This window comes from Nicotiana tabacum, chromosome 7, assembly GCF_000715075.1.
Source record: "Nicotiana tabacum cultivar K326 chromosome 7, ASM71507v2, whole genome shotgun sequence".
NCBI classification, from domain to species: Eukaryota; Viridiplantae; Streptophyta; class Magnoliopsida; order Solanales; family Solanaceae; genus Nicotiana; species Nicotiana tabacum.
In genome coordinates, this window is record NC_134086.1 from 178805080 (window position 1) to 178832521 (window position 27442).

Here is a 27442-nt window from a genome sequence, read left to right on the forward strand (position 1 = left end):
AAAAAAAAAAACATCTATTTTCTGAAATTAGACAGAATTCCCATCTCACTATTCAAAAGAATGACCGCATCATAGCCTCTGAAAAATGGGGCATTCGAAGCATCACTCTCATTCTATAATCTGCAACGCGATTGAAAAATCTACTTGGCTAAATGTTCTAGCCAATGGCAGCTGCATGAACATTTGACTGAAACGACTAATACTCATATAAGATTGAAGTTATTTCCTAGGATATTCAATTGTGGTGAGTGATAGAATATGGTGGTGCTGTTGAAACACTTACTAGCAAGGCCACTTTTGTGTCTGTTGAATATGAAATGCAGATATACAGTATATTCTGTTGACTACTTTGCTGCATTTTCTAACTTTTCCCAAATTTCTTTTCTTCTTATGTCTTCTATGCGTTCCACGGCTTCTTGGATTTCAAGTTGTAAAAGGCACTTGGAATACAGAAATGGTGCTAGAGCTTCTAGCATTCCCTTCACATTTTCTGTCAATTGTCGAACATTTTTGCTCCAATGCCCCTCCAGATTTTTCTCCATCCCTTCAACTAGAACTGGAAAAACCTCTTCCATTGCTTGTGATGCCATCTTCCAGAATTGCTCATTGTTCCACACGTACAATGCACGTTCTGCAACCTAAAATCAAAACCATTAGTAATCTCCAAAATCATCTCTTACATAAGGTGTGTTTAGTACGAGTGAAACACTTTCTAGAGAGTCAGTTTGTGGTGTTTGGTTTAGAGAAAATGTTTTCCTTTGAAAAACATCTATCATAAAATGGAGAATATGAATTCCCTCACTTATGGGAGGAAGTTATATTTCTTACAAAAGTCTTACCTTTTAACTACCACTTAGACATTATTATTATTAATCTTTAATACTCAAATGTTTTATCAAAACACACTCTGGTTTACTAATAAAATTGTTGATCCTTAATATATATGTATTTTTCTCATGGTATTTTCATTCACCAATAGAACACCGGTAACAATTTTTCATGGGCAACATTTTGCAGTAAAACATTTTCCATGGAAATATGACTTTTGGCGTACCAAACACACTAATAGTCGTTATCCAAATAGTCTTTTACCTGTGAGTTCCAACTTTTTAAACACTTGGTAATTTTGGTGCACAAAGGCAATGCTAGTTCTTTGTACAGTTGAGGATCTAGAGTTTCCACAAGTTCTTCCAATTCACCAATAAGCAGAACTTCCTTCTGGTAATTTGTTATTGGCCAGTATCTCAAAATACCTCTAATAACAACCTCACCAAGCCCTGGCTCTTTCTGCACAAACTGAGTTACACAATAGGTCAATTGCCTGTGGTAAACTTGCATCCCTTTTGGCTTATGCAAAGGGACAAGAACTCTCACTAAGAAAAGTTTGTGGTCTTCTTTCAAAGGAACACTAAAGCCATTGATAATTGTGCCCCATATCTCAAGAAGTTCTCCTATTCCAGGGTGCCTTTGATCAGTCTCAAAAACATAGTGCAAAAATACATCATTCATTTCCTTTCTCATGAATGTTCTATAGAATGTTAATTTTGAATAAATTCTGTGGAAGACATTCTTCAAGCTATCACGTTCCCTTTGGTCTTCAGATTGGAACAATGTGAGGAGATTAAGAAGGAAAGAATGGTCTATATAAATTCGGAGCGATTCAACACTTGTTCTAGTGACAATCCTGAGGAAAATGTCATAGACAATTTGCAAATGTGGCCAAGATGGTGTAGGATTACTGACAAGATCATCGTCTTCGGGTAATATTGAGGCAACAGAGTAAATTGGTGGAGGGAGTGGCCTAAAAAGATTAGTGGACAACATTTTGAAAAGGGGTGAAAGTACTTGATCATCAAGTGATTTTATGAGAGTCTTGATTATTGATAGGATTTGAATGAGTTTTAGCCTCTTTAAATCTTGTTGTGAAGGGGATTCTTGTGGATCAGTGAAAGTGTAGGTGAAAGAACAGTAAGAAATAAGAGAGAGCAATTCCTCTGTTTCAGAATCAAGAAAATTTGACATGTTCCTAGAATCTAAAAGGAGTTGTTTTAGAGTTGTGGGTGTTTTTCTTGGAGAGTTTTTTGGGCTGTATGTTTTTCTTGGAGAAGCTTTTAGAGAGTTTTTTGGGCTGATTCCATTAAATCCATCCATTTTCCTTTTGCTTCTTACGAGTCGTCTGACAAAAAAGATTTTCTGAATCGATAAAAGAACTTGAACTCGTCGACCACTTTCTTAAAGATTGAGATGAGTCGATATTGATCCTCACTTCAAAAGGTGAGAGTGAATGGTTAATGGTTTATTTAAAGAAAAGATTAGTATAAGTCTTTCTCGTAGAGTAGTGTAATAAGGAACAAGAAATACGATATTTAAGAGGAAGGATTCTTGGAAATGTCCGATGATTTAGAGGTTTTTAAAGTAAAGACAGATAGGTGAAAGATAAGGTAAACTTTGTTTCTGGAATATTAATGGCCAGCTCTTCTATGCTCCTGGTTAATTTTTTTTTTAGAGATATTGATGCTTCATTACTTAGTCATCAAAGCAAAGCTCTTGGCTAATTTTCTATTACTTCAATTTTTTTATTTTTATTTTTATTTTTTATAAAATATAGTAGGTGGTACCAAAAAAGATTTTTATTCGGTTCAACAAAACAAACAACAAATATCATCCGAATATATGCACATAGTTGGATATTCCTGCCTCCATTACTTTTCATATGTGAAATGAAATAATGCATGTAACATTTGACGATTGTGTAACGTTAGACTTGTAAAATTGAAAAAAATATATGCAGGTAATTTACATGAATTTGTTCAAAATTACATTCTTCTGTTATATTCCTTACATTAAGATACACTCTTATATAGAATCATAGTAAGTAGTAAGAGACTGTCAAGGCATTCAATAAAGTTCTTATATGCCCACTAGGGGTGTACAAAGTAAACCGACAAACCGTACCAACCCGATAATCCGAGTTAAACCGAAAAAAAAAATCGACTATGGTTTGGTGTTGGAGAAAACCCCCGACCATAATTGATTTGGTTTGGTTTTAACTAAAGAAAGTCAAACCGAAACCAAACCAACCCGACATTACACATATAGAAAATCTAGATATATTTAATATATAAATATGCTTATTGTGATATAATTTATAAACATTTCTTAAAATTTTTCATAATTTTATCTTTTAAGGAATTATTTCAAGGTTGGACTTAAAACTTTTGAATGTTCCAATAAGTTTTATAGTCATTAATATTAATAAATTAAATAATAAGAGAAAATCTCACTTTATACCTATTAATTCCAAACTATTTAGAGAAAATCTCACTTTATAAATAATGCTAACAAAAGCACAAACCAAAATCAAATCAATACTAATGCTAACAAAAGACATTCAATTCTAATACTACGAACGAGAATATATTGAATATCTATTTTTTGTTTGCATTAATTTAGATAAAAATGCATAACCTATTTTTATTTTTTCTTTAGCGTTTAGTCATGTAATTAATATTCCCTTATGAGTCTACTTATTTTTAGCATGACTTAGTACTTTTATATTATGCTTATTTTTATTATGGCTTTTTAATTAGCAATATTCATATTACATAATTTTATTGTTTTTATTGTAGAATATTTGAGGATAATATCATGACACATCTCATATTTCGTATTATTTTCTTGAAAAATATTTTATATAGTTGTATCTTACTAGGATTAAAGAAATATTTTGAGCATAATTTATATGTTTTGTTTTACGAAGATTTTACCGGGAAAAAAAACCTGAATAACCCGAAAACCTGAGAAAAACCGAGAGTGAAAAACCCGAATTTTATTAGTTTGGTTTGGTAATTGTAAAATCCGAACCAACCAGACTTATGTACACCCCTAATACGCACTCATGCAGTAAGAAGAATATTGTTTATCACTATGGTAAACTAATATAATTTGATGTAAATACGGGGTATCACTAAATTTATTTCGGGAGATATATACTATGCATGATTATATTCAGTCGAAGCCACTTATGTTTCTTCATCGATAAATTATATTGTATAGTTAGGTAATTTTTATATACATATGTACATATATACTATATTATTAAAGTCCTTAACTTTTTGTTTGTATTTTTCTTTAAATATTGACACCTAATTAAACTGACTCCACCACAATTCATATTCTTGTTTTTATTTAAAGAGTGAGTCGTTAGCATCTTTCTCGTTCTTAAGGACTTTCTGGCCGGTAGGCTTTATAGCGGACCTGCCTTGCTGACAGCTAGGATATTACATATATAGTTGCGCTTGCCTTCACTTAGAAACTCTACGCCCCTATTGGAGTAAAGCATGCTTTCGAAACTAGATTCACTCGTTCTTGTCTCCAACGATTAACCTATTACAGAGCAGTCTGGTGATTAGCCTATCCCGCACTACTCGAAGCCTTCGTAAACTCATTGTTAGTTTCTATCGTAGTGGAGGTTGTTGTGAGGAGATCAGGTTTGCATTGTTGAAAGCAGACAAATCATAGCACAATGATAGTGATTCAAACACTTGAATACAAACCAATTAAGCAGAGTGAGTTGCACACTCAATGTTTACAATTGTCACGGGCTCAACATACTAAGATATCCCACAACCAACAAAAAAGAAAATATACAGCAAATTCAATGCTTCTAACATCAAGAAAACAGAAGGCTCTTTTTTTTCTCTTTTTTGTGATTTCCCACTGGTTGTCCGGTACCCGCCTAGGGGCCCGACTTACCCGAGTATGCGCCGGGAAATATCATTCACCACTTTAGGCCTCACCAACCAGATGACCACTTGACTGCAGATCTACAAGATCAGAGCTAACAGAGAAACTTAACCATTTCTTTTTGTCACAATAAACTAGGCAAGGCTGCAAAATAATCCCAACAAGAATAACCAAGAAACTGACAATCATGACCTTAAATGTACATAGTGCCATAACCACAAGAATAAATAAGGTTGGTGGCACACACATTAAAATTGAACCAACTGTGCTTAAGGGAATCCTATAAGGTCTTGATGCTGCTGGATATTTTATCCTTAACTTCACAAAAGCTATAAATTCCACAATCATTCCACAACAATACAGAAAGTTGGCTGCAGCCACAATCTCTTGAAAACTAAGCCAGGACAGAAGTACAACACCTGATGCAGAAAACAAGATTCCAATAAGAGGAGTTCCATAACGCGATCTCTTAGCGAAAAAATCAGGTAGCATCCCTCGTTCTGCCATTCCCAAAAGCTGAAAAGAATCACCACTCATTTCAGCCAAAAACATTCCCATATTTGACACAGCCGACGCCCCTTGAACCCATAATCTTAACCAAACTCCTCCAATGATCTTAGCAATATCCGAGAAATAACCATCACTCCAAAGATCGCGATGTAATGGAACAGCTCCGGTGCCAAATAAAAGAGGAAAAAAATAGCCAGAGACAACTAAGGGAAGTGCATAGAATATAGCCTTGGGAAGTGTTTTCCCAGGATTCTCTACTTCTCCTGACATACAACTAACTGCATCCCAATAGTTCAAATTCCAGAAAAGTGTATTTAGATACAATCCCCATTGTACATTTTCCAAGTCTACGACGAACCATCTTGAAGGCTCTAATTTTGGAAGCGCGATAAGTCCCATAATTCCAAAAGGAAGGAGAGTAAATATTCCTAATATTGTAGCAACCCAACCAACTAAAGTTAAACCTCTGTAATTCAAATAAGTGAGTGCTATAATTATAGCTAAGATCGCGATCGTTCTTGGAACACCATTTGCCAATGCTGGAACAGCAGATTTAATGTAGTCTAGAAACAAAATTGGGTACAATGCATTATCAACTACACCACTCATCCATTTCACCCATCCTAATTGAAATCCCCAATAAGGACCTAAAGTCGTCGAAACCCAAACAACATAACCTCCATTTTCAGGAAACATTGTGCTCAATTCTGCAGTTATTAAGGATTCTGGGATACTCCATATAAAAGGAAAGATTAGAAAACCGAGTAGTGCTAAAAGAGGACCGGCTGCACGGACAGTGTCTTCAACGCCAAAAGGTCCCCCGGAGACTCCATAGAATATAAGGAATGTTAGAGGGATAAATGAAACCTTAGTGTAGTTCTTCACATTTGGAGAACCTCCCTCGTGTAAACTCGAATATTCAGTGTTGTTATCTTCAACTCCCATTTGTCCAGATTTTAGCTTAGCTATTGGAACTTATTGTTTCTGTATATATGCAGTATCAAATTATGAGTGCCTCGGTAATCTATGGGGGGAAAAATGCTGTAAATACAAACTACTGAGATAAAGATGAGATATTGGCCTTACTGGGTTCCATGTCAAACTAAGTTGTTCAAATTTCCATCAAACTAGTGGCATGTTTCTCCTTATCCCTCATTTTTTTTGGGAGAAATTCAAAAATAGCCAAATTTAAAAGTGGTCGTTCAAAAATAGCCTAGTTTCAAAAGTAATCGAAATTTAGCCACTTTTCATGTAAAGATAAATCTGAACGAAAACACTGTTCAAAATTCGGAAAAATACTCCAGCATAATATACTGGAGTTCTAGTATATTATACTGGAACTCCAGTCTAATATACTGAAGTTCCAGTATAATATACCGGTCCAGCATAATATACTGGAGTTTGGAGCACTGGTGCTCCAATCACCAGTATATTATACTTGAGCTAGCAAAGTATACCGGTCCAGCATAATATGCTGGAAGTTCATACACAGGTGCACCGAATTCCAATATATTATGCTGGACCGGTCTCTGTTGCACCAAAATAGTGGCTATTTTTCATTGACTTGGTAAACGCTGGCTATTTTTGAATGACCAGTCCGAAAACTGGCTAGACCGTGCTATTTTTACCATTTTTTTGATAGAAAGAGAAACCGGATGGGCCTTCAAGCTAAAAGACTATCACACTTATCCCTCATTTTCTCCCACAATCCTTTCTTATAGAAATTCAGATTCAAGTTTTAAATTTTATCATAGCTCATTTGATTTATTGAGTTCGAATTTTATTATTTAAACTTATTAAGTGGATTTTTTTAACATATATATAGAAACTAAGCTAAAGCTAGGATGCGGATAAATCCATAACTTTTACACCTCTCATTGGTGTTTTCCCTTCTTCGTATACACGCTATGAGGATACTACCTAAGCTTATTGTACTTTCCATTCTATGTCTAATCAAGCCAGTATGAATTAAATCACACAAAAAATTAAATTACACATAGAATTAAAAATCTATGATGCTAATTAGTACTATAATTTAGCAAGTTATAGCTTATTATATTGCAAAGTTATCAATCACTACTTATTACAGCGCGGAATAATGTATGAAGCTATAAACCAGAAAGCTAAAATGCATGCTCGTAATTTATATATATATATATATAATAAATATATTACCAACTTACCATAAAAATAATAAATTTCACTAGAGCAAAGAGGAATTGAAAGAGTAGATGAGAAGAATTGAAGTAAAAGATGAAAACTTAATTTACCTCCAAATCCACACACAAGGAGAACAAAATCAACAGTTCATAAATAATGTGAAAAAGAAGAATGACAATAGGAAGAATATATCATGTGAAGCACGAAGGGGTCGAGAAGAATAGAGGGCTGTGATTACGAGTCATGCCACGTGTCAGTTATCGGCAGGGGCGTGAATCTGTCGCCGTCCCAGAATCCCAATATGTAATATGGAGAATCAATGAACACGTGTTGAAATTTGATGAAGAACGTGCTTGATAAATTATTGAGGGTGGGGCTCCGATGGTTCAGTCAGTGGCTTCGAATTCACTATATGTTATCACTAAATTAGTATAAGTAATAAATTTCAAAATCGGCAGATCTTTGCACTGTCCTTGTATATGTATTAAAAAATTTATTAAATATTTATAAATATTTGATTGCGAACCCAATTAATAACTTGAGATCTCTATAGGAACCCATAAACTTTAAAGTCTGGATCCGCCTTTGCATTCGGACCACACAAATGTAGATGCATGGAATTGCAGAAATAGAGTAAAATGTGCTAAAGAAATTACCAATTATGCTAAATAATTTAAGGAATTTTTACGCAAATAACCAGTCATATTCATTGTTTACTTTATCTTGCCATAAACATAGATTACACATTGATTATACATAGATTATACATATATAATACATAAATTATACATATATTATACTCACACCGATTATTTATAGTTTAAGCGGTTAGGTGAATGCGTAAAGATACTTTTGAGTAGTAACTTTACGTAACCTTTACGAGAGTTCTCATTAACAAAGTACTTAAACAGCAAAAGAGTTGTACGCTTGGCAAGAGTTGTTGGGCCTGATATAAATCCTACACAAATCATTTGGATCACACTGTATACCTGACCAGTGGATCGTCAAATGAGCTTTCAATGTCGAAACCTATTGTGGAAATAGCCAATTGTTGGACAGTGTCTTTGAAAATAGTATTGAGAAACTTTCAGAAACCATTACTATGTTTTAGTGGTTATTAGCTAGTTGTAGCTATCATTTACTATATTACTTTCTATAGCTATATTTTTAGGTATTTTAGACTGTATTCGATGTATTTAAGCTACTGTATTCATGAATACAGTAGCATTTCTAGACGTGAAACATGGGATTACAGCTAGACAGATAATTGTATTCGACTGTATTTACAACGTCTAGACATATTATTGTATTCGACTGTATTCACGATATGTACTTGTGAATACAGTAACGTAAATAGCGCAATTCATGATCTATTCAGTTGTTTTTAAACGGAAAGTGAATCAATTAACATAATAGACTCCTAATAAAACTCAAAAAACTCAATTATAACACACAAAATTTGTATTTTCAGTTATAAAAAAGATTCTCAACCGAAAAACACCACAAAAATATAGCAATCTTCAGAGAAAATATGCTGAATATTTTTCCCAACCGATAAATCCAACAAAAAAGAGCAATTTGAATATATATATATATATATACACACACACACATCTGAATACATAAATTATATTAATTAAAAAAATATATGAATACATTTATGAAATACAACGAGACAACGAATATAATGAAATACATAGAATACAACGAGATACATTAAAATACAATAAAAAAAAAACAATGAATACAATGAAATATATGGAAATACGGCAAGATACATTGAACTACATTGAAAATATATTAACAAAATCTTCAAGTTGCTCGGCCCCAAACTAAAAAAGGAACCCCATGTTCCATCATATTCCATCAGTAGCCACCAAGCCATTCATTTCTTCCAATTTTCATGGTAATATAGTATAAAATCAAATTAAAATAAGAAGGCTTAGGCAGAAGTAATTGGTCAGTTCCATCACTCCGTCCCATAGGTTTGATTGTATTTGTACGGAGGACACCATAGCTTCCATTGCGATTAATTTAGGGTTTAAGCTTTAGATATGAAGATTTTCTTCTCTCATGAATAGTACTAGAGCTGCTCTAAATTTGGACCACCGGGAAAAGAAGTGTTGGCTCTTTTGTTCTGTATAGGGGAGACTTGGTAATATAAATTCCAAATTGAGAGTCAAAGCTGCCCGTTTCGATCCGTATTTGGGAGAATCGTAGTTGTATTCATAGAGAAAGACTGAAGTTGAGAGAGAGAGAGGGGAGAAAAATTTGAAAGAAAGAGAGAAAAAAATAATACAAGGTGTATTTTATGGCTTAAGAGTAGGAGGTGACCATAAATAGATATTTGGCTATAAAAATCAAAAGGTAGCTTTGGAATATAATTTTTTAAAAGGGTATTTATTTAAAATAAATAAGGTATCAACCTTTGCTATAGGAGGTAAAAATTCCAATAGAAGAGAATAGTATTCCTTCCGCTTCAATTTAAATGACACACTTTCTAAATTCGTCCGTTTCGAAAAGAATGATATATTTTTATATTTAAAAATAATTTAACTTTAAAATTTTTATTTTACCCACTTTACCTTTAATGAGAAGCATTTATAGCCACATAGTATTATGACTCCACAAAACTTTTGTCCCTTAAGCTTTTAGGACCACATGTTTCAAAAGTTTTCTTCTTTTTTAATAAACTTTGTGCCAAGTAAAAGTATATCATTGTATAGGAAAAATCTATTCATATTAAAAATACTCGCATCATAGAGCGACACATGGAACCGGAGACAAATGAAAAGCGAGACAGGTGAGAATCAAGACCGGAGGCAGCAACCTCCGTTGGCACCGGGAAACCCTCAAAAGGAATGCTCCTCATTAAGACAAATGAATACTTGCAACCCGATAACATTCAATGAACAATATTCTGCAATATTAAATATATAGCCCGTAATAGAGAATATGACATTCATAGCCTTTCGTTACACAATGGCCCTCGTAATTGTCATTAAAGAGGGGCTTGATCCTAGGATCTTGTTCCTTAGGTGCAATTATAAATAGCGAGTTTAGCAGCCATTGCAGTAGGACGAATTTTCTGACAAACTTATGCTATATACTATTTAATAGATCAGTAGCATTTTATTTCTTGCTTATTAATATTGTTATTGCTGCCTTCGGAAGCTCAGATCCTAAAATCAAGCTATATGTTGTCTTATCTCGATTTCAACGCTAAGTCTTGTATTTTTACTTAATTTATTTATCATTTTGGGATCAAATCGGTTCGCTTGTTTATAAATGGCATATAAATTCAAATGTACTGTTTTACGGGTAAAATATTTAATATAACAAATGAGATATTCTAGTAATATTACGATTCTTATGTGACAATTTAATAAAAGGTATAAATATTATCCTGACCAAACTAGTAGTGAAGAGAAATTGCACCGACTAAATCGATTAAAGAAGTTTAATTGTTGTTATGCAAATCAGTTCTCAAAAATTTATTTAGTATATTCTTAAAATACCCAATTGAATTGAGTCCTTGACACAGCTACAACTCAGCTCATTTATCTGTTTTCCTAATCCGTAACTTTTTAAAATAAGTAGATAAATTATTAACTTAATCAAATTACTTATTACAAGAAAAGAGATCTAAATTTGTCAACTAATTTAGCAAGATCCTCCTGACAGAGAGTTGACGTGGCATAATTGCCCAGAAAAGACAAGAGTTTACTCCATTGGTTACGGCGTGCTCTCACTCGCCACTTGTCCTCTTTAAACCCTTTTCACATTAGCGCGTGGACCCTACGTCCTTCCTCACAGTCACACCTAAAACACTATGCTACGTCACTTCCCTTAATCCTCTTCTCATTATTTTTATTAAATAGGATAAAATTTGCATTTTGTATTATGATGAATTTGATTTCTATTTAATTTTTGGTCTAATATTATTATGTCATTAGAATTTTTTTATTTTGATCTTGGCCCGTATCGAGCTTAAATCTATGATTAATTTTGAATCAGAATACAAAATTGAGATTGTTTAAAAAATTTAGTACACGAAGTCTATTTTTCCACGTTAGTATCCGTTAATGAAAATGACAAATACGAGACAATTTACTAATGCGATGGTATTTAGAACCTTCTCCCTCTTTTTTTATTTTATAAAGCTGCTCTTCACATTGGAAAAAAATTCTCTCTTCTACCCAAATTAATACAAGCAATGGACACAAATCTCCTTAGATATCACTAAATTCTTTCCATATTAAAATTGTAATTTGTATGGAAATCATAATCTCTTGCTAATATGGAAAGTACTTTAATTAAGTACATGTATGATCCTCCTCTTATGCACAGAGGCATTCTCCAGTTCCTTTTTTCCGACATAGAGATGGTTACTATCGAGTCCTTAACATACACGAGCCTTAAGGACCTGTTGCCGGCGTCGCCGCCGGCGATTATGTCGCCGACGAATGGACGGAAAGACAGCTGGCGAGAGATTCCGATGAAGGATCCGCTGTTACAGCACGCGGCGTGGGCGTACCTTCAGCCAATGGCGATACCGGAGGCTGATCGGATCAGTTTCTCTGAGAAGGTGAAGGAGAAATGCTTTGGGCTGTTTAATTGCTTCAATGATGTTGTTTACGTCATGTTTAGGTGTTTGTTTTCGACGGCGCCGGAAGTGGAGAATCAAAATGGAGAAGATACAATCGACTGATAATGAGTGGCGGCAGTAGAATTTTCGCCAACAGATATTGATTTAGCAAAAGATGCATTTTTTGTGTGACTGGTTGATAGGTGCTCATTTCTCCTGTACATACGTTCTTCTTCTTTAAACATTTTTTTTTGGAACTTCATAGCATTGTTTTTAATTTACAAGTGTTAACATTTCTTGGGCAACTTGAATGATAATAGATATAGATGATTTATATAGTCGATTTAAATAGCTTGGAATTGAAGCGTAATTAATTGATTGATGAATGATGATATCTAAGTAGATTCATTTAATATTACATCTCTCGATGATAGTAATATTATTATGTCAGAAGTCAAATAAAAATATCTTCGACTATGATTTTGTCAAATATTTATGAAGTATTTTAAAAACAAATATTCATGTTAAAATGTATCGCTTTTTACGATCTTGTACTTCAAATTCCGTCATTTTTTTGAAATAGATAATGTATTTATTTCTTATTAGCTACATTATAATGACATTAAATGGAAGAGAAAATTGATTTACACTGAGCTTAATATTATATAAAGACAATTATTAGGTATTATTTTCTCGTGAAATTTTTGGATAGCCAAGTGTTGTAGAATAAAATTAATTTGTAGTGCTTACTTATGTGATTTCTAAGAGTTAATATATTTCATGTTGGAATTTGGATGTGTTGTTTCTATATTCTTGTACTTGTCATTTTCTTAGAAACGGATAATGTATTTATTTCTTGTTAGCTACACCATAATGACATTAATGGAGAAAGAAAATTGATTTATAATTTATAGACATTGATTTTCTTTTGTGAAATTTTGGGATAGCCAAGTGTTCTTATTTGGTTCGAAGCTGAAGTAGGTTTCAGTTTTCTTCTTCAGCTGAACAAATAGGTTGTTCGTTACTTTAATACGATAAAAGATGTTTCGACAATTACAGTATGATATGTTCATACAGAGAGATTTCGTGACATAGTACTAAATATTATTTCTTTGCTTTCGTGTCATCATTTAAAAAATCAATTCTATCTTAGTAATTAAGTTCCATTTTGGACATTAATGTTTTCTCTTTATTAAAATTGCAATAGGGGCTTTGGTTGCTCCATGTGTATTATTTGTTTTTCAATTCAATAAAGGCAATGTTGCTTATGTTTGATGGATATGTTATCCATTTTTTAAGTGGATAATATGATTATTATATATTTATATTTGATCTGTTTTTAAAAAGCTCATTATCCAACTCATTTTTAATGGATAATATATGTGAATAACTATTTTATTTTAATCATTTTGCCACCACTAAGCGCAAGCAGGTTAGCAAGTTATAAACATCTCATGTTTCTTTCTCTCTTTACACAATTAAATGAGATTTTGTCAAATTTGTCTATCAATTATGGGAGACACAATTCAAAATTCAATTAGGATGAAGCGACATGCACAATTCTTGTCACTATTATTTGTATCTTCTTCTTTAACTATAATTCCATGTTACCACTCCCCCACCCCCACCTGCAAAAACATAGCAATAACATAAAATTATAGTAGTAATGAAGAAATCATGAGTTGGTATTAATTCCCCTCAAATCCTATAATACAACAACAGTATCAATACATATATATTTTCATTTGGCTGCATAATTTTCTAGCTAAAATGTTAGCTAGTTACAGATTAGTTTTGCATCAGTATCAATAACTAATCAATGATATATTATCCATAATTAATACTTCTATTCTATAAAAATGGATAGCAAGACAAAATATTGTCAATGATTTAACTAACGTCATTAAGTTATTATGCTACATGTATGTATGTATATATGTATGTCTAAATGATAAATTGTTACGTTGCATAGTCATGAAACAAAGTTATCTTTGATTATGATCCATTAAGTTCGAGATTGGACATTTATGTTTTCTCTTTATTAAAATTGATGAAGGGGTTGCTCTGATGGTAAGCAACCTCCACTTCCAACCAAAAGGTTGTGAGTTCGAGTCTCTCCAAGAGCAAGGTGGGAAGTTCTTGGAGGGAAGGATGCCGAGGGTCTATTTGGAAACAACCTCTTGTTGTTGTTGTTCTTTATTAAAATTGACAAGGAGCTTTTGGTACTCCATGTTTATTAGTACTACTTGTTTTTTAATTCAATAAAAGCAATGTTGTTATCCATAAGTTAATTGGTAGTGCTATACGATCTATCAATATCATTCCCTATTGTCACATTAATGCTGTAATGGCACAACGCAGACCTAATAAAATAGGGAAATTAAATAGGTTGCTCTTATATTATTCGAAATTGAGCAACTTTTATCTGTTATATTGTGTGTCTAATAAAAAATTTCATTTTTACTCGTCCTAATGGAGTTATTTACGAAGAGGTAGAGAGATTAATTCCTGCTTAATACATTATTTCGTCTTCTTTTAGTGGTACCCATGTATTAGAAATACTAAATCCGCCTACTAGCACGCACCTCCAATTTACAACCTGTTGATCCTCCAAATATTCATCATTATTTTTGGTAAAATACGTTTATTATCCTTCAATTTCGAGTCTTCTCTTGGTAGCAAAATAAATTTTAAACCACAGACCACAGTAAATGCAAATCTATGTTAGCTAAAGTTTCTCTAATCTGCAAACTGTTGGATTTCCTGCAATAGAACGCAACCAGCCTGGAACCCAGCTCTAGCCAGTTATAAACACTCACATTTAATTTCTCTCTTACACAATTGAATGGCCTATATCAAATTTGTCTATCAATTAAGTGAGACATAATTCAGATTTAATGATTAATGGAAAATGCACAATTCTTGCTGTAATTAGCAACAAAATAATGCACAATCGTTATCACTATTTTTTGTATTTTCTTTAACATAAATTTCCATGATACCACTCCCCACCAAACCTTCAAAAAAGAAAAAAAGTAAAAGAAATTAGTAATAGTAATAAAGAAATGAATTGGTGTTCCCTTCAAATCCTATAAATCGCGTGGCAATTGGGCACCAATAGCAGTATCAATTACTAATATACTTGCATTAATTTGTCTTCATTCTCTAACTAAAATGTTGGTTACAGATTGGTTTTGCATCAATATCTATAAGTAATCAAAAATATCCATAATTAATATACTTCTATTAACAAAATAGATAACAAGACAACAATTTTGCCAATGATCTAACAAACATCATTCAGTTAATAAGCGCATCAATAACTCTGGCTTTACGATGGTGATTCACTTGGACTCCTTAGAAAGAAAAACGCAGAGGCGAATTTAAAACTTAAATTATATGGACTTAAATTTCGAAATGAGAATTTTTAACATTGAATGTATTATATTTTTAAAATTGTAGGTACAGATCTACTATTTATTACAATCTTAGTGAAATTTTATAGTATATAAATTTGTATTCCGTTATCAAAATTACTGAATTCATATGAACCTGCATCCGCATCTGGACAAATGGATGGTCCCTTATGGCCAAAATAATGCAAAATGCCAAGATACAAGTAGTAAACTTTGATAAGTATGTCACATTTTTGTAGAGTCGTTTACATATGGATCTTCTTCTCACCACTAATCACCACAATCAGCCTATTCCTAAATTAGTCATACATCTTTGGATGCCCACTAACTACTAATATATGTCTCTAGTCTAAAAGTTTTAGCTTTCTTTGTTATTTCACACTATCTAATTAGTACAGTGTTCAATTGATGTGGATGTTAAACCAAAGTTCATGAGCTAATCATACACACCATGGAACATAGGAAAAGATGTAATGGATATAGACGAGGTTATAAGGAACGGAGTTGTAACTATGGGCCACAATTACACCAAGGGGTCGTTTGGTACATGAGATAAGAATAATAATCTCCGAATAAAGTTTAGGATTAATTTTATCTTATGTTTGATTTGGGATATAGCTAAATTCCATTCTATATCCCACCCCATGAGATATCTTAAAATATCCCACCATTGTACCAAACGATCCCTTAGAAATTTGGTGCATTAAATGTTTTAGAAAGCAAAAAAGAAGCAATAATGTTTGTCATAATCAAAGAGGATAATATTGTCTGCAATAGCTCAGCCAGCTATATGTTTTTGCTTCAGCAGCTACATATCTGGATATTCTGGAAGTTGGGATCAATAACATTTCATGTGATAGGCATTATGCATAGTCGAATATATGATTTAGAATCAATGGGTTTAAAGTAATACGTTTGATCTTATTGTATGTATACCATTTAAATATCTTTTCCTATGCATACATAATTTGAGTCAAAAGCAAGCTATTAAACCCATTGAATTCAAATTTGTCAGGTGAGTTGGTAATGTCAGAGATATAGTAGATATGCCCTAAATCCAATCTCATATTTTTTGATTTGAATATATTTTTGTGAACGTTATTTGATATAAAAAAATATATGACATTCTTTTATCATAGTTATTATTAATTATTTGATTAATTTGATAAGGTCCTTGATTAAATTTTGAGATTTGTCATCGTGATAGAGATCATGATAATGAGAGCAAAGTCTCATACAATTTAATCTAAATTTGTTCTTGATCGTAGGATTATTAATTTGGACATTAGTAATCTGGTTAGATCAATATTTATGTGATTGTCTTTAGGGGATAAAGATTAGTTGATCTCATTAACTAAATCACATAGATAGATGATGCATATAGAGATATGATCATTGAACCGACTCATTGGATAATTCCTAATGGTTAGAATTACCATAACTATCAATAGGATATTCTCTTGAAGAATGTGATGTAAAAGTTTCCTTTGACCTGAGATCGTCATAGTAATTGACAAGTTATTTATTGTGCTTTGATACTAGACACCTATGGCCCTAGGGCGATAGTTGAAAGGATATTGGGCATGATTAAATGGTTGTAGAATTAGTGATTGATCAAGATGAAATCTGTCAACTCTTGGTAATGAGTTTAAGCTCCATGTTGTCATGAATTATAAACGACCAAATTAAGACCTTGGCCAGGGCAATTGAATGAAAGAAGAAATGAGTTTCTTAGGTCATTCGATGGTCGATTATATTTGACATGAACACATAGTTGGTCACCTATTAGGATTTGACAGTTGAACCATATCCTAGGGTGACTCGGAGCTATAAGGACGGAAGGAATTACTACATTATTCTTCTACTGGTTCTTGAGAGTAAATTGTATACTTCATGCTATCCGGTCGTTAAGGAGTATTGCTAGACGCCACCCTTGATTAGTATATTGATGTGGTCAATTTACTACCGGCTTAGTATTGAACCTATGGGGTCGCACACTAACGAGTGTTCTGATCTTTGCTAAAGGATTAGTTACTTTATTATTTGATAATTAAATTAACGAATTTAATTAGCCAAATAGAGTTATTAGTCCAATTGAAATATTATTATATTCTTTACTAGCAGTGAGGATATAATTAATATTGTGAACAAATTGAAGTTTTCTATTTGGAATAGAAATTAAATTATATCTCTTGATTGATATATATGTATGATATATACAAAATTAATATTTATGTATATATGAAATATATAAAAATTAATGAAGACTAATTAGTGAAATCCAATTAAGAATTGGATTCACGTATGAAGTCCACAAAAGGGACTTAGTCGGCAACGTATTTCCCGTTTTGGAATGGGATTTCATCTTCAATGGAATTACCTTTTTCTAAAGTTCAATTTTGAATTGGAAAGAAAAAAAAGAAAGAAAGCCCAAATGCTTATAATTTTTCCTTAACCTAGTGGAAAGTATTGTTGGCTTAAGTAATATATAAATACATCACTAAGTACCAAGAAAAGCTACGGGAAAAAGGAGACCTAGCATCTGTTAAACGAAAAAGAGTTTTTCGGAGCAGTAAAAATTAAGAGATAGTCTTGGCAAAAAAAATTAATTTTCTTGTCGTGTTGTTGGCTGGATTTTGAGAAAATTCCAGCATACAAATTTCATTCAATTTGTTCGCGAGTTTCATTGATCAAAGGGTTGATAGCAAGGATCAGTCTCGGTGTGGATATGCATAGAGTCTTCGTACTATCGAAGAAATTTTGAAACGAGACTCTCTTTACCAGGTACATCTCAGATCCAATCTTTGACATGTAAATAAATTTTAAACACGAAAATATCTGCCTATGATTGTTATTGTCTTCCGCTGCGTGTTACGAACACCTATACGCAATCCTTCAGTGGTATCAGAGCTATGGTTTATTGTGTCTAAAGTTATTTACGAAATATTTTAATATTATATTTGAAGAGTTCAAACCATAATACATATGTCTTGTGCAATAGTCAAATCGTTTGAATGCTGATATTATTTTATTGTGGATAAATATGTATTCATATAACTATTAAGATAGTTCAAAACTTGAAATTGAAATTTTATATTAGATACGACGGGAATCTATGATAGGTTACATGATTCTATTATTATTTTTAATTGTTATTAGTTCATGAGATGTTAATTAATAATGATATTATGGCATGAATTTACTTTTTTGTGATATATGTGATATATAGATTAAACATGTTAGAAGAATGTTGAATTTTGTTTTTATGTCACATGCTTGTTCGTTACATAATTTTGAATTATTTATTACATGTGATGTAAATCAATTTAGGACTAAGCATGTAGACAATTTGAACTAAATTCACATGCTATAAAAGATTTGATCTTCATGTTATTAAAAACTGTTTTAGTAACAATTCCCTCTTACTAAAATTTGAGTTCTTAAATAATAAAATATAAAATATTTTATTATAGAATTATCCATCAAAGTAAATAATTTTACTTATTTCTTGTTTATAAGGAGCGGCCTGACTACCAGGATGTCACGCCCCAACCTCGGGAGGCGCGACCGACGCTCAATCGAGTAAACCCAACTGAGCAAGCCTTATCAAACACTTCCTACCCAACTCGATACGAATAAGGAAACCATGCTTTCATTCATTTGTTTAGACGGGGAAAGATAATGCATTCTACAAGGTTAGTTCATTTTAAATCACAACATTAATCCGTAATTAAGTTCCCAAGATTACATACAATTACACTTTTTCAAAACGAGAATTTGAATTACATCATAGTTCGTAGACCCATCCAACACCCGTACATAATCCACACATATGTCTACGGAGCCTCTAAGGATACCCAAGACAGTGATAACAACGTCGGCGACAAGGCTCTGGCTATACCTCAAAATAGACATCTATAACAAAAGGCATATCACAAAACCCCTTGAAGGAGGAAGGGGCTCACCAAGAGTTTGAGAAGAGGATGCCCCGCTACACACGATCGGCACTATCCGCTATGGAGCCACCTACATTCATTTAAAAATGAAGCGCCCTCGGTAAAAGGGACGTTAGTACCATAGAATAGTACTAGTATATATAACTAAACACCATCTATTTAGAAAGAACTTTCATACAAGAATACGAAATCACAAGTATAACTCAAAACTTTAAACGATCACCACATTATCAAATAAAAGAATCATACAACTTTCACATCATTTTTCCATAGCTTTTAGTTTAGGGCATTTCACACTATTCATCATTTGTTCACAATACCACCGCTTTTTGAGCGGAGTCCGATCTCGGCCCGATCGGCTAGGTTGCCTCATTTGAGACATATGCTTCAATCACAATCTCATTTTCCTTCTTTTCCGGAATTCATTCACAATACCTTTCCAATACCACCGCTATCTTGAGCGGAGTCCGATCTCGACCCGATCGGCTAGGTCGCCTCATCAAGGCATTGTTCCCTTCTCATAAATCAATTCATTTCACATATATCATTTCATAGGCACTTGGGGCCACGACTTATCATATCATTCTTGGCACTAGGACACATTTTTACATCGTTCCCAATTTTCAATATTAGCTTTGCCAGTTAGGACAGTAGGTGCACACAAGAGCAATTTAAATTGTAAACATAGAGATAAGATTTCATGTAGATAGCACAATATATTCAGCTGCAATCTCAATTTAAGGTCTAAACATTTCCAATACATAATTCATACCTTTGCCCCTTTCAAGCTGTCAAGATAGCACATTGATCATGTTGGGACATATTTTTCACACACATAAGGTTACAACACCAACTCATGTAAAACAACAAGCAATGCAACAATTCAACTTTAATTTTGCCATGCCCACACAATCACCGATTAAGCTCAATTTCTAAAAGATGGCAGTTTTAGCCATACATACCTCAACCGAGCTTTTCTTAATCCTATAACGTTTCGGAATGTTCGCACCTCAATCTATTTAAGCAATATAGCATAATTTAACTCATAATCAAGAAAAGATCATAATCTAAGCTCTCTTGAGTATTTTACCGAGCAATTAGTGTTCGTTAAGGCCTTAGGGTTCTTTTTATTCAAGATTACACTAGCCCATTACCCATGCCTCCTCTCATATAATTCCTCATCCTCTTCAAGAACACATGCATGCAATGCAAACCCCCTTATCCCCATGAATTACATCACTAATGACCCTTTGTAGCTATGTGTAAAAATGAGAGCTGAGGTGATGAAGCCTTACCTCTTGGGATGAAAGTTTAGGTCCCTCACTTGATTATCTTCAATGATTCAACAAGGATTTTTGGATCAATATTGATGAAAGTCACTCCCTTTCTCTAAGACCCCCCCCCCTCTCTCTCTCTCTCTCTCTCTCTAAAAGCATCAGAAAAACAAGCTCAAATGAGCTATTACACCATATATAACGATAGGGGGTCGAATTTAAAATTTAAAAAATTGGAGCCCCGAGTCGGAATACGATCGCAAAGCTGACATGCGGTCCGCATAATGGACCGCAAAAATGCTCCCCAAGACCTGAACACACTGCCTGGTTATCTGGCAGAAATGCGGTTCGCATACCCGTTCTGTGGTCGCATAATGCACCGCAGAACTACCCCTCCCAAAATCCCAAGAGAAATATACGACGACTATGCACTCCGCATATCGGTTATACGATCGCATACTTGACCTCAAATTTGACCAACACACTGACTCACTTTGCGGCGATTATGCGGTCCGCATACCTGATATGCGACCGCATTCTCGACCGCAGAATCGCATTTTCTGGAAAACATTATTTCTTGACTTTTTATAGCATAGTTCAGTCCAAAAAGGTCCGAACGCATCTCCAACACATGATCCTAATGGCCACTACGAGCTTTTGGGTTTAGGGTGGAATTTTTTTTTTCACGGGGCCTTACATAGGAGACTTATAGTTTGAGAATATATTAAAATTAGTTATTGCATTAGATGTATGGATTGAACGAATTATTCAATTTTACACTAGACGCCTGGACCACCCGGGGGAGTATAAAATTTAATAAGTTCTTTGATATCATGATGGTTGAACTCAACTATGCCAATATGATCGACCTGACTACCAGGGGACTATTTGACATAGAGCTATTTAAGAAAATTGTATGGGGATACAATTGGTAAGAGTACCTACCTTTAAAATATATGTGAGAAATGACTTGACCTCTAAGGGGCTCATACATATTATTAAAGGATTCCTTTACTCCACTAACAGAAATAAAGATTTCGTAAACTATAATGAGGGTAAATAATTTAAATAATTAGTGAAAATATTATTTAGATAAAAGTCCATGTCTTTATGATATATGTAAATATGTTCTTATATTATTGCCTTTTCTTTTCTCTATTTTAGATTTCTCAATATGTCTGTTATATCATTGCGTGAAATATTTGAGACCAACAAGTTGGTAAGAGCAAACTTTAATGACTGGTATAGAAATTTGAGAATTGTTCTCATGCATGAAAAGCTCATTGATGTGATCGATAAGCCTGCAAAGATAATCCCACCAGAGAATGATGTTCAAGGCACCAAGGTTTATCAGAAATACTTGGAAGAATCCTTGCTATTAAACGCATCATTCTCGCTTTTGTGAGTTCTGAACTCCAGAGGAAACATTAGAATATGGATCCAACTACAATCATTGAATATCTTAAGAAGATGGCTGATACACAGTTGGATATTGAAAACTTTCTAGTTGGACCCCTTGTAAATCATGTGATTGTTCTTACCGAAGAACATGAGAAGTTGGGGTACAAGCTTGGTAAAAAACTTTCTGAAGATTTGATCTTGTAGTCAGTATATGATGCTGAATATTTTCACCGTAAGAACAAAGGGCATTGGAAGAGAAACTGCAAGGAGTGTCTTGCAACTCTAAAGGACAAGAAACAAGGTGAAACATTAATGAAAAATATTTTCAAGGTTTCTTTAGGTACTACTAATTCTTCACTGTGTGTATTAGATACTGGCAGTAGTTATAACATTTGCAATATGTTGCAAGGGTTCAAGATCAGTAGGAAACTAAAGAAAGGAGAAGTTAAACTACAAGTTAGAAATAGTGCAAAAGTTGCGTCCGTAGCTGTAGGATCAATTTCTTTAATAATGCATACGGGCAAAGTACTTATGTTGGATGATTGTTGTTACGTTCCTAAATTTGTTCGAACATAATTTCAGCTTCTATGTTAGACAAATGTGGTTTTCGCATTATTATAGGTAATAATATTTGCTCTATTAATTATGATGATAATTTATATGTGAATGGCTATCTCCAACATGATGTTTATGTCTTACCTAATGTGAATGCTAATTCGATTATGCATGTTTCAAGTCTTAAGAGGAAAAGAGATGATCATGTAAATCATACATACCTTTGGCATTGTAGGCTTGGTCATATTGGAGAGAAAAGAATTAACAAGTTGTACAAGGAAGGATACCTTGACAAGTATGATTTTAAATCATATCCAACTTGTGAATCTTGTCTCAAAGGAAAAATGACCAAATCTCCATTTACTGGAAGTGGAGAAAGAGCTTCTAAATTATTGGGACTAATTCATACAGATGTTTGTGGGCCCATGAAAATTCAAGCTTGAGGCGAATATTCTTACTTTATCACCTTCACTGATAATATGTCAAGATATGGATTTGTGTATATTATGAAATACAAGTCTGAATCTTTTGAAATGTTCAAAAGGTTTCGTAGTGAAGTTGAGAAGCAGACTGGTAAAAGTATCAAAGTACTAAGGTCTGATAGAGGTGGAGAATATCTTAATGAAGATTTTACTAGGTAGAGAATGAGATTCTCTCACAGTGGACACCTCCAGGAACACCACAACACAATGGTGTATCTGAAAGGACAAATCGAACCTTATTAGATATGGTGAGATCTATGATGGGGTTCACTGATCTTCCAATAGATTTATGGGGATATGTTTGGAAGAAGCAACATACTCACTTAATAAAGTTCCCACTGAGTCAGTCTCTACAACACCATATGAGATATGGAAAGGACGTAAGCCTAACCTTAAACATATTACAGTTTGGGAATCTCCAACTTATGTTAAGAGGCTACAGTCTGATAAACTTGACTCAAGATCTGATAAGTGTAGGTTTATTGGGTATCCCAAGGAAACAATATGATATTATTTCTATCACCCTTCTGACCATAAAGTGTTTGTGGCTAGAGGAGCAACTTTTTTGGAAAGGGAATTTCTTTTGGAAGGAAATTATAGTGGAGAAATAGAACTTGATGAAGTTCAAGAAACTAATGAATCTACACAAAATCAAGATCATGAGACACAAGTTGAAGAACCTTTATTGGATGTTTGAAGTTGCCAAGTTACCATCTTCAACAGTTGAAGTTTAAGAACTAAATGTAGTTCAAGAACAGGTTAATGAACCAGTTCCAAACCAAATTGAACAACAACCAAATCCAGCACAAGGTGAACAGGTTGTACAAGCACCTCTTAGAAGGTCAACACGAGAACGTCATGTACCAACTAGATTAAATCTAATGGTACAAGATGATGTATCAAACGAGGTTGATCATAATGATGATGACCCTAAGACCTATGAAGAGGCTATACAAAGTTCTGATTATGAGAAATGGCTAAAGGCCATGAAATCCATGAAGGAAAATAAAGTACGGACTTTAGTTGAACCTTCAAACGATATAAAACCTATTGGTTGTAAATGGGCTTTTAAGAAAAATATTGGAGCAGACGGAAAGGTGGAGACCTACAAAGCCCGTCTTGTTGCCAAGGGATATCGTCAGAAAGAAGGAGTCGACTACGACGAGACGTTCTCTCCCGTGGAGATGCTCAAATTTATTCGAATTTTGCTTGCTATAGCAGCATACTATGATTATGAAATATGGCAAATGGATGTAAAAACAACTTTCCTTAATGGTGAGCTAGAAGAGGATGCGTACATGACACAACCTGAAGGTTTCACATCTTTGTCTGATCATAATAAAAATTTTCAAGCTACAAAGATCCATTTATGGACTAAAGCAAGCTTCTCAACGTTGGAATATTCGATTTAACAAGACAATTGAAAGTTCAATTTTGTTAGATGCAAAGAAGAACCTTGTGTGTACAAAAAGGTTAGTGGGAGCACAATTATATTTTTAGTATTGTATGCTGATGATATATTGCTCATAGGTAATGATATAGCGACATTGCAAAGTACCAAGATTTGGCTATCTGAACATTTCTTAATGAAAGATTTGGGAGAAACAGCTTATATATTAGGAATAAAGATCTATAGAGATAAATCTAGGAAGCTGCTTGGACTTTCCCAGTCTTTGTACATTGATACCATCTAAAAGAGGTATAATATTGATAATTCCAAAAGAGACTATCTACCGATAGGCACTAGAATTACTCTCAGTAGGGAGAATTGTCCTAAAACACCTGAAGACTGAGAACGCATGAGTAGGATCCCTTACACTAGTGCAATGGGAGCTATAATGTATGCCATGACATGTACACGTCCTGATGTGGCTTATGCACTTGGAGTGACTAGCCGATATCAGGAAAATCCTGGTGAGGAACATTGGAAGGTGGCGAAGATCATTCTTAAGTACTTAAGAAGGACTAAAGACCAATTCCTCATCTATGGAGATTCTGAGTTGAAACTTGAAGGTTATACTGATGCAAGTTTCTCTTCAGATAGAGATGATAGCAAATCTATTTCTGGTTATGTATTCACTTTAAATGGTGGTGCAATGAGTTGGAAAAGTTCCAAACAAGCTACAGTAGCTGATTCAGTGACTGAAGCAGAATATATAACAGCTAGTGAAGCTGCTAAGAAAGCTGTATAGATGAAAAAGTTCTTAACTGAACTTGGTGTGGTTCCTTTAATAGAAGGTACAATTCCATTGTTGTGTGACAACACTGGAGCCATTGCTCAAGCAAAAGAACCAAAATCACACCAAAAATCTAAACACGTTCTGCCAAGGGATCACTTGATAAGAGAAATCATTGGACGTGGGGACGTCTAGATTCAAAAGGTTAATGGAAAGGAAAATGTTCCATACGCATTCACTAAAGCTCTTGGCGCAAAGGAGTTTGACAAGCACAAGTGAAATTTGGGAAAGAAGTACAAGAGCGATTGGCTCTAGTGCAAATGGGAGATTGTTAGGGATATAGTAGATATGCCCTAGATCCAATCTCATATTTGATGATTTGAACATATTTTTGTGAACGTTATTTGATATAAAAAAATATATGGCATTCTTTTATCATAGTTATTATTAATTGTTTGATTAATTTGATAAGGTCCTTGATAAAATTTTGAGATTTGTCATCATGATAGAGATCTTGATAATGAGAGGAAAGTCTCTTACAGTTTAATCTAAATTTATTCTTGCTCGTAGGATTATTAATTTGGAGATTAGCAATCCGGTTAGATCAATATTTATGTGATTGTCTTTATGAGATAAAGATTAGTTGATCTAATTAACTAAATCACATAGATAGATGATGCATATAGAGATATGATCATTGAACCGACTCATTGGATAATTTCTAATGGTTAGAATTACCATAAACTGTCAATAGGATATTCTCATAAAAACTGTGATGTAAAAGTTTTCTTTGACCTGAGATCGTCATAGTAATTGACAAATTATTTATTGTGCTTTGATACCGGACACCTATGGCCCTAGGACGATAGTTAAAAGGATATTAGGCATGATTAAATGGTTGTAGAATTAATGATTGATCAAGATGGAATTTGTCAACTCTTGGTACTGAGTTTAAGCTCCATGTTATCATGAATTATAAATGACCAAATTAAGACCTTGGCCAAGACAATTGAATGAAAGAAGAAATGAGTTTCTTAGGTCATTCAATGGTCGATTATATTTGACATGAACACATAGTTGGTCGCCTATTAGGATTTGACAGTTGAACCATATCCTAGGGTGACTCGGAGTTATAAGGACGGAAAGAATTACTACATTATTCTTCTGCTGGTTCTTGAGAGTAAATTATATACTTCATGCTATCCGGTCGTTAAGGAGTGTTGCTAGACGCCACCCTTGATTAGTATATTGATGTGGTCAATTTACTACCGGCTTAGTATTGAACCTATGGGGTGGCACACTAACGAGTGTTCTGATCTTTGCTAAAGGATTAGTTACTTTATTAGTTGACAATTAAATTAACGAATTTAATTAGTTAAATAGAATTAATAGTCCAATTGAAATATTATTATATTCTTTGCTAGCACTGAAAATATAATTAATATTGTGAACAAATTGAAGTTTTCTATTTGGAATAGAAATTAAATTATATTTCTTGATTGATATATATGTATGATATATACAAAATTAATATTTATGTATATATGAAATATATAAAAATTAATGAGATTAATTAGTGAAATCCAATTAAGAATTGGATTCACGTATGAAGTCCACAAAAGGGACTTAGTCGGCAACGTGTTTCCCGTTTTGGAATGGGATTTCATCTTCAATGGAATTACCTTTTTCTAAAGTTCAATTTTGAATTGGAAAAAAAGAAAGAAAGAAAGCCCAAATGCTTATAATTTTTTCTTAACCTAGTGGAAAGTATTGTTGGCTTAAGTGATATATAAATACATCACTAAGTACCAAGAAAAGCTACGGGAAAAAGGAGACCTAGCATCTGTTAAACGAAAAAGAGTTTTTCGGAGCAGTACAAATTAAGAGATAGTCTTAGCAAAGAAAATTAGTTTTCTTGTCGTGTTGTCGGCTGGATTTTGAGAAAATTCCAGCATACAATTTTATACAGATACACATAGAGTCTTCGGACTATCGAAGAAATTTTGAAACGAGACTCTCTTTACCAGGTACGTCTCAGATCCAATCTTTGACATGTAAATAAATTTTAAACACGAAAAGATCTGCATAGGATTGTTATTATCTTCCGCTGCGTATTACGAACTCCTATACGCAATCCTTCAGGTAAACCGAATGGTTAAACAAAAAAATACAAAATT

At 33.5% G+C, this 27442-nt stretch overlaps 2 protein-coding genes across 2 annotated transcripts; both read right to left on the reverse strand.

Moving 5' to 3' along the window:
- Positions 1–38: 38 nt before the first annotated feature.
- On the reverse strand, positions 39–2255 carry LOC107794643 (serine/threonine protein phosphatase 2A 57 kDa regulatory subunit B' kappa isoform-like). The gene is made up of 2 exons (XM_016617156.2): positions 1093–2255; positions 39–638 (listed from the first exon to the last, which is right to left on the reverse strand). Exons 1-2 carry the CDS (start codon positions 2149–2151, stop codon positions 345–347), a joined length of 1353 nt encoding a protein of 450 aa, XP_016472642.2. The 5' UTR covers positions 2152–2255; the 3' UTR covers positions 39–344.
- A 2242-nt stretch (positions 2256–4497) lies between these two features.
- Positions 4498–7576, reverse strand: LOC107794642 (putative polyamine transporter At1g31830). Its single transcript, XM_075218218.1, has 2 exons — positions 6634–7576; positions 4498–6590 (listed from the first exon to the last, which is right to left on the reverse strand). Exon 2 carries the CDS (start codon positions 6199–6201, stop codon positions 4789–4791), a length of 1413 nt encoding a protein of 470 aa, XP_075074319.1. The 5' UTR covers positions 6202–6590; positions 6634–7576; the 3' UTR covers positions 4498–4788.
- Between the last annotated feature and the right edge of the window lie 19866 nt (positions 7577–27442).

What these genes read in the sequence shown, in the direction of transcription:
- LOC107794643 (XM_016617156.2), bottom strand. Translation starts at nt 2,151, where the DNA reads ATGGATGGATTTAATGGAATCAGCCCAAAAAACTCTCTAAAAGCTTCT. An exon ending in TAAAAAGTTGGAACTCACAG is followed by an intron (nt 639 to 1,092) that starts GTAAAAGACTAT and finishes TTTTGATTTTAG; the next exon opens with GTTGCAGAACGTGCATTGTA.
- LOC107794642 (XM_075218218.1), bottom strand. Translation starts at nt 6,201, where the DNA reads ATGGGAGTTGAAGATAACAACACTGAATATTCGAGTTTACACGAGGGA.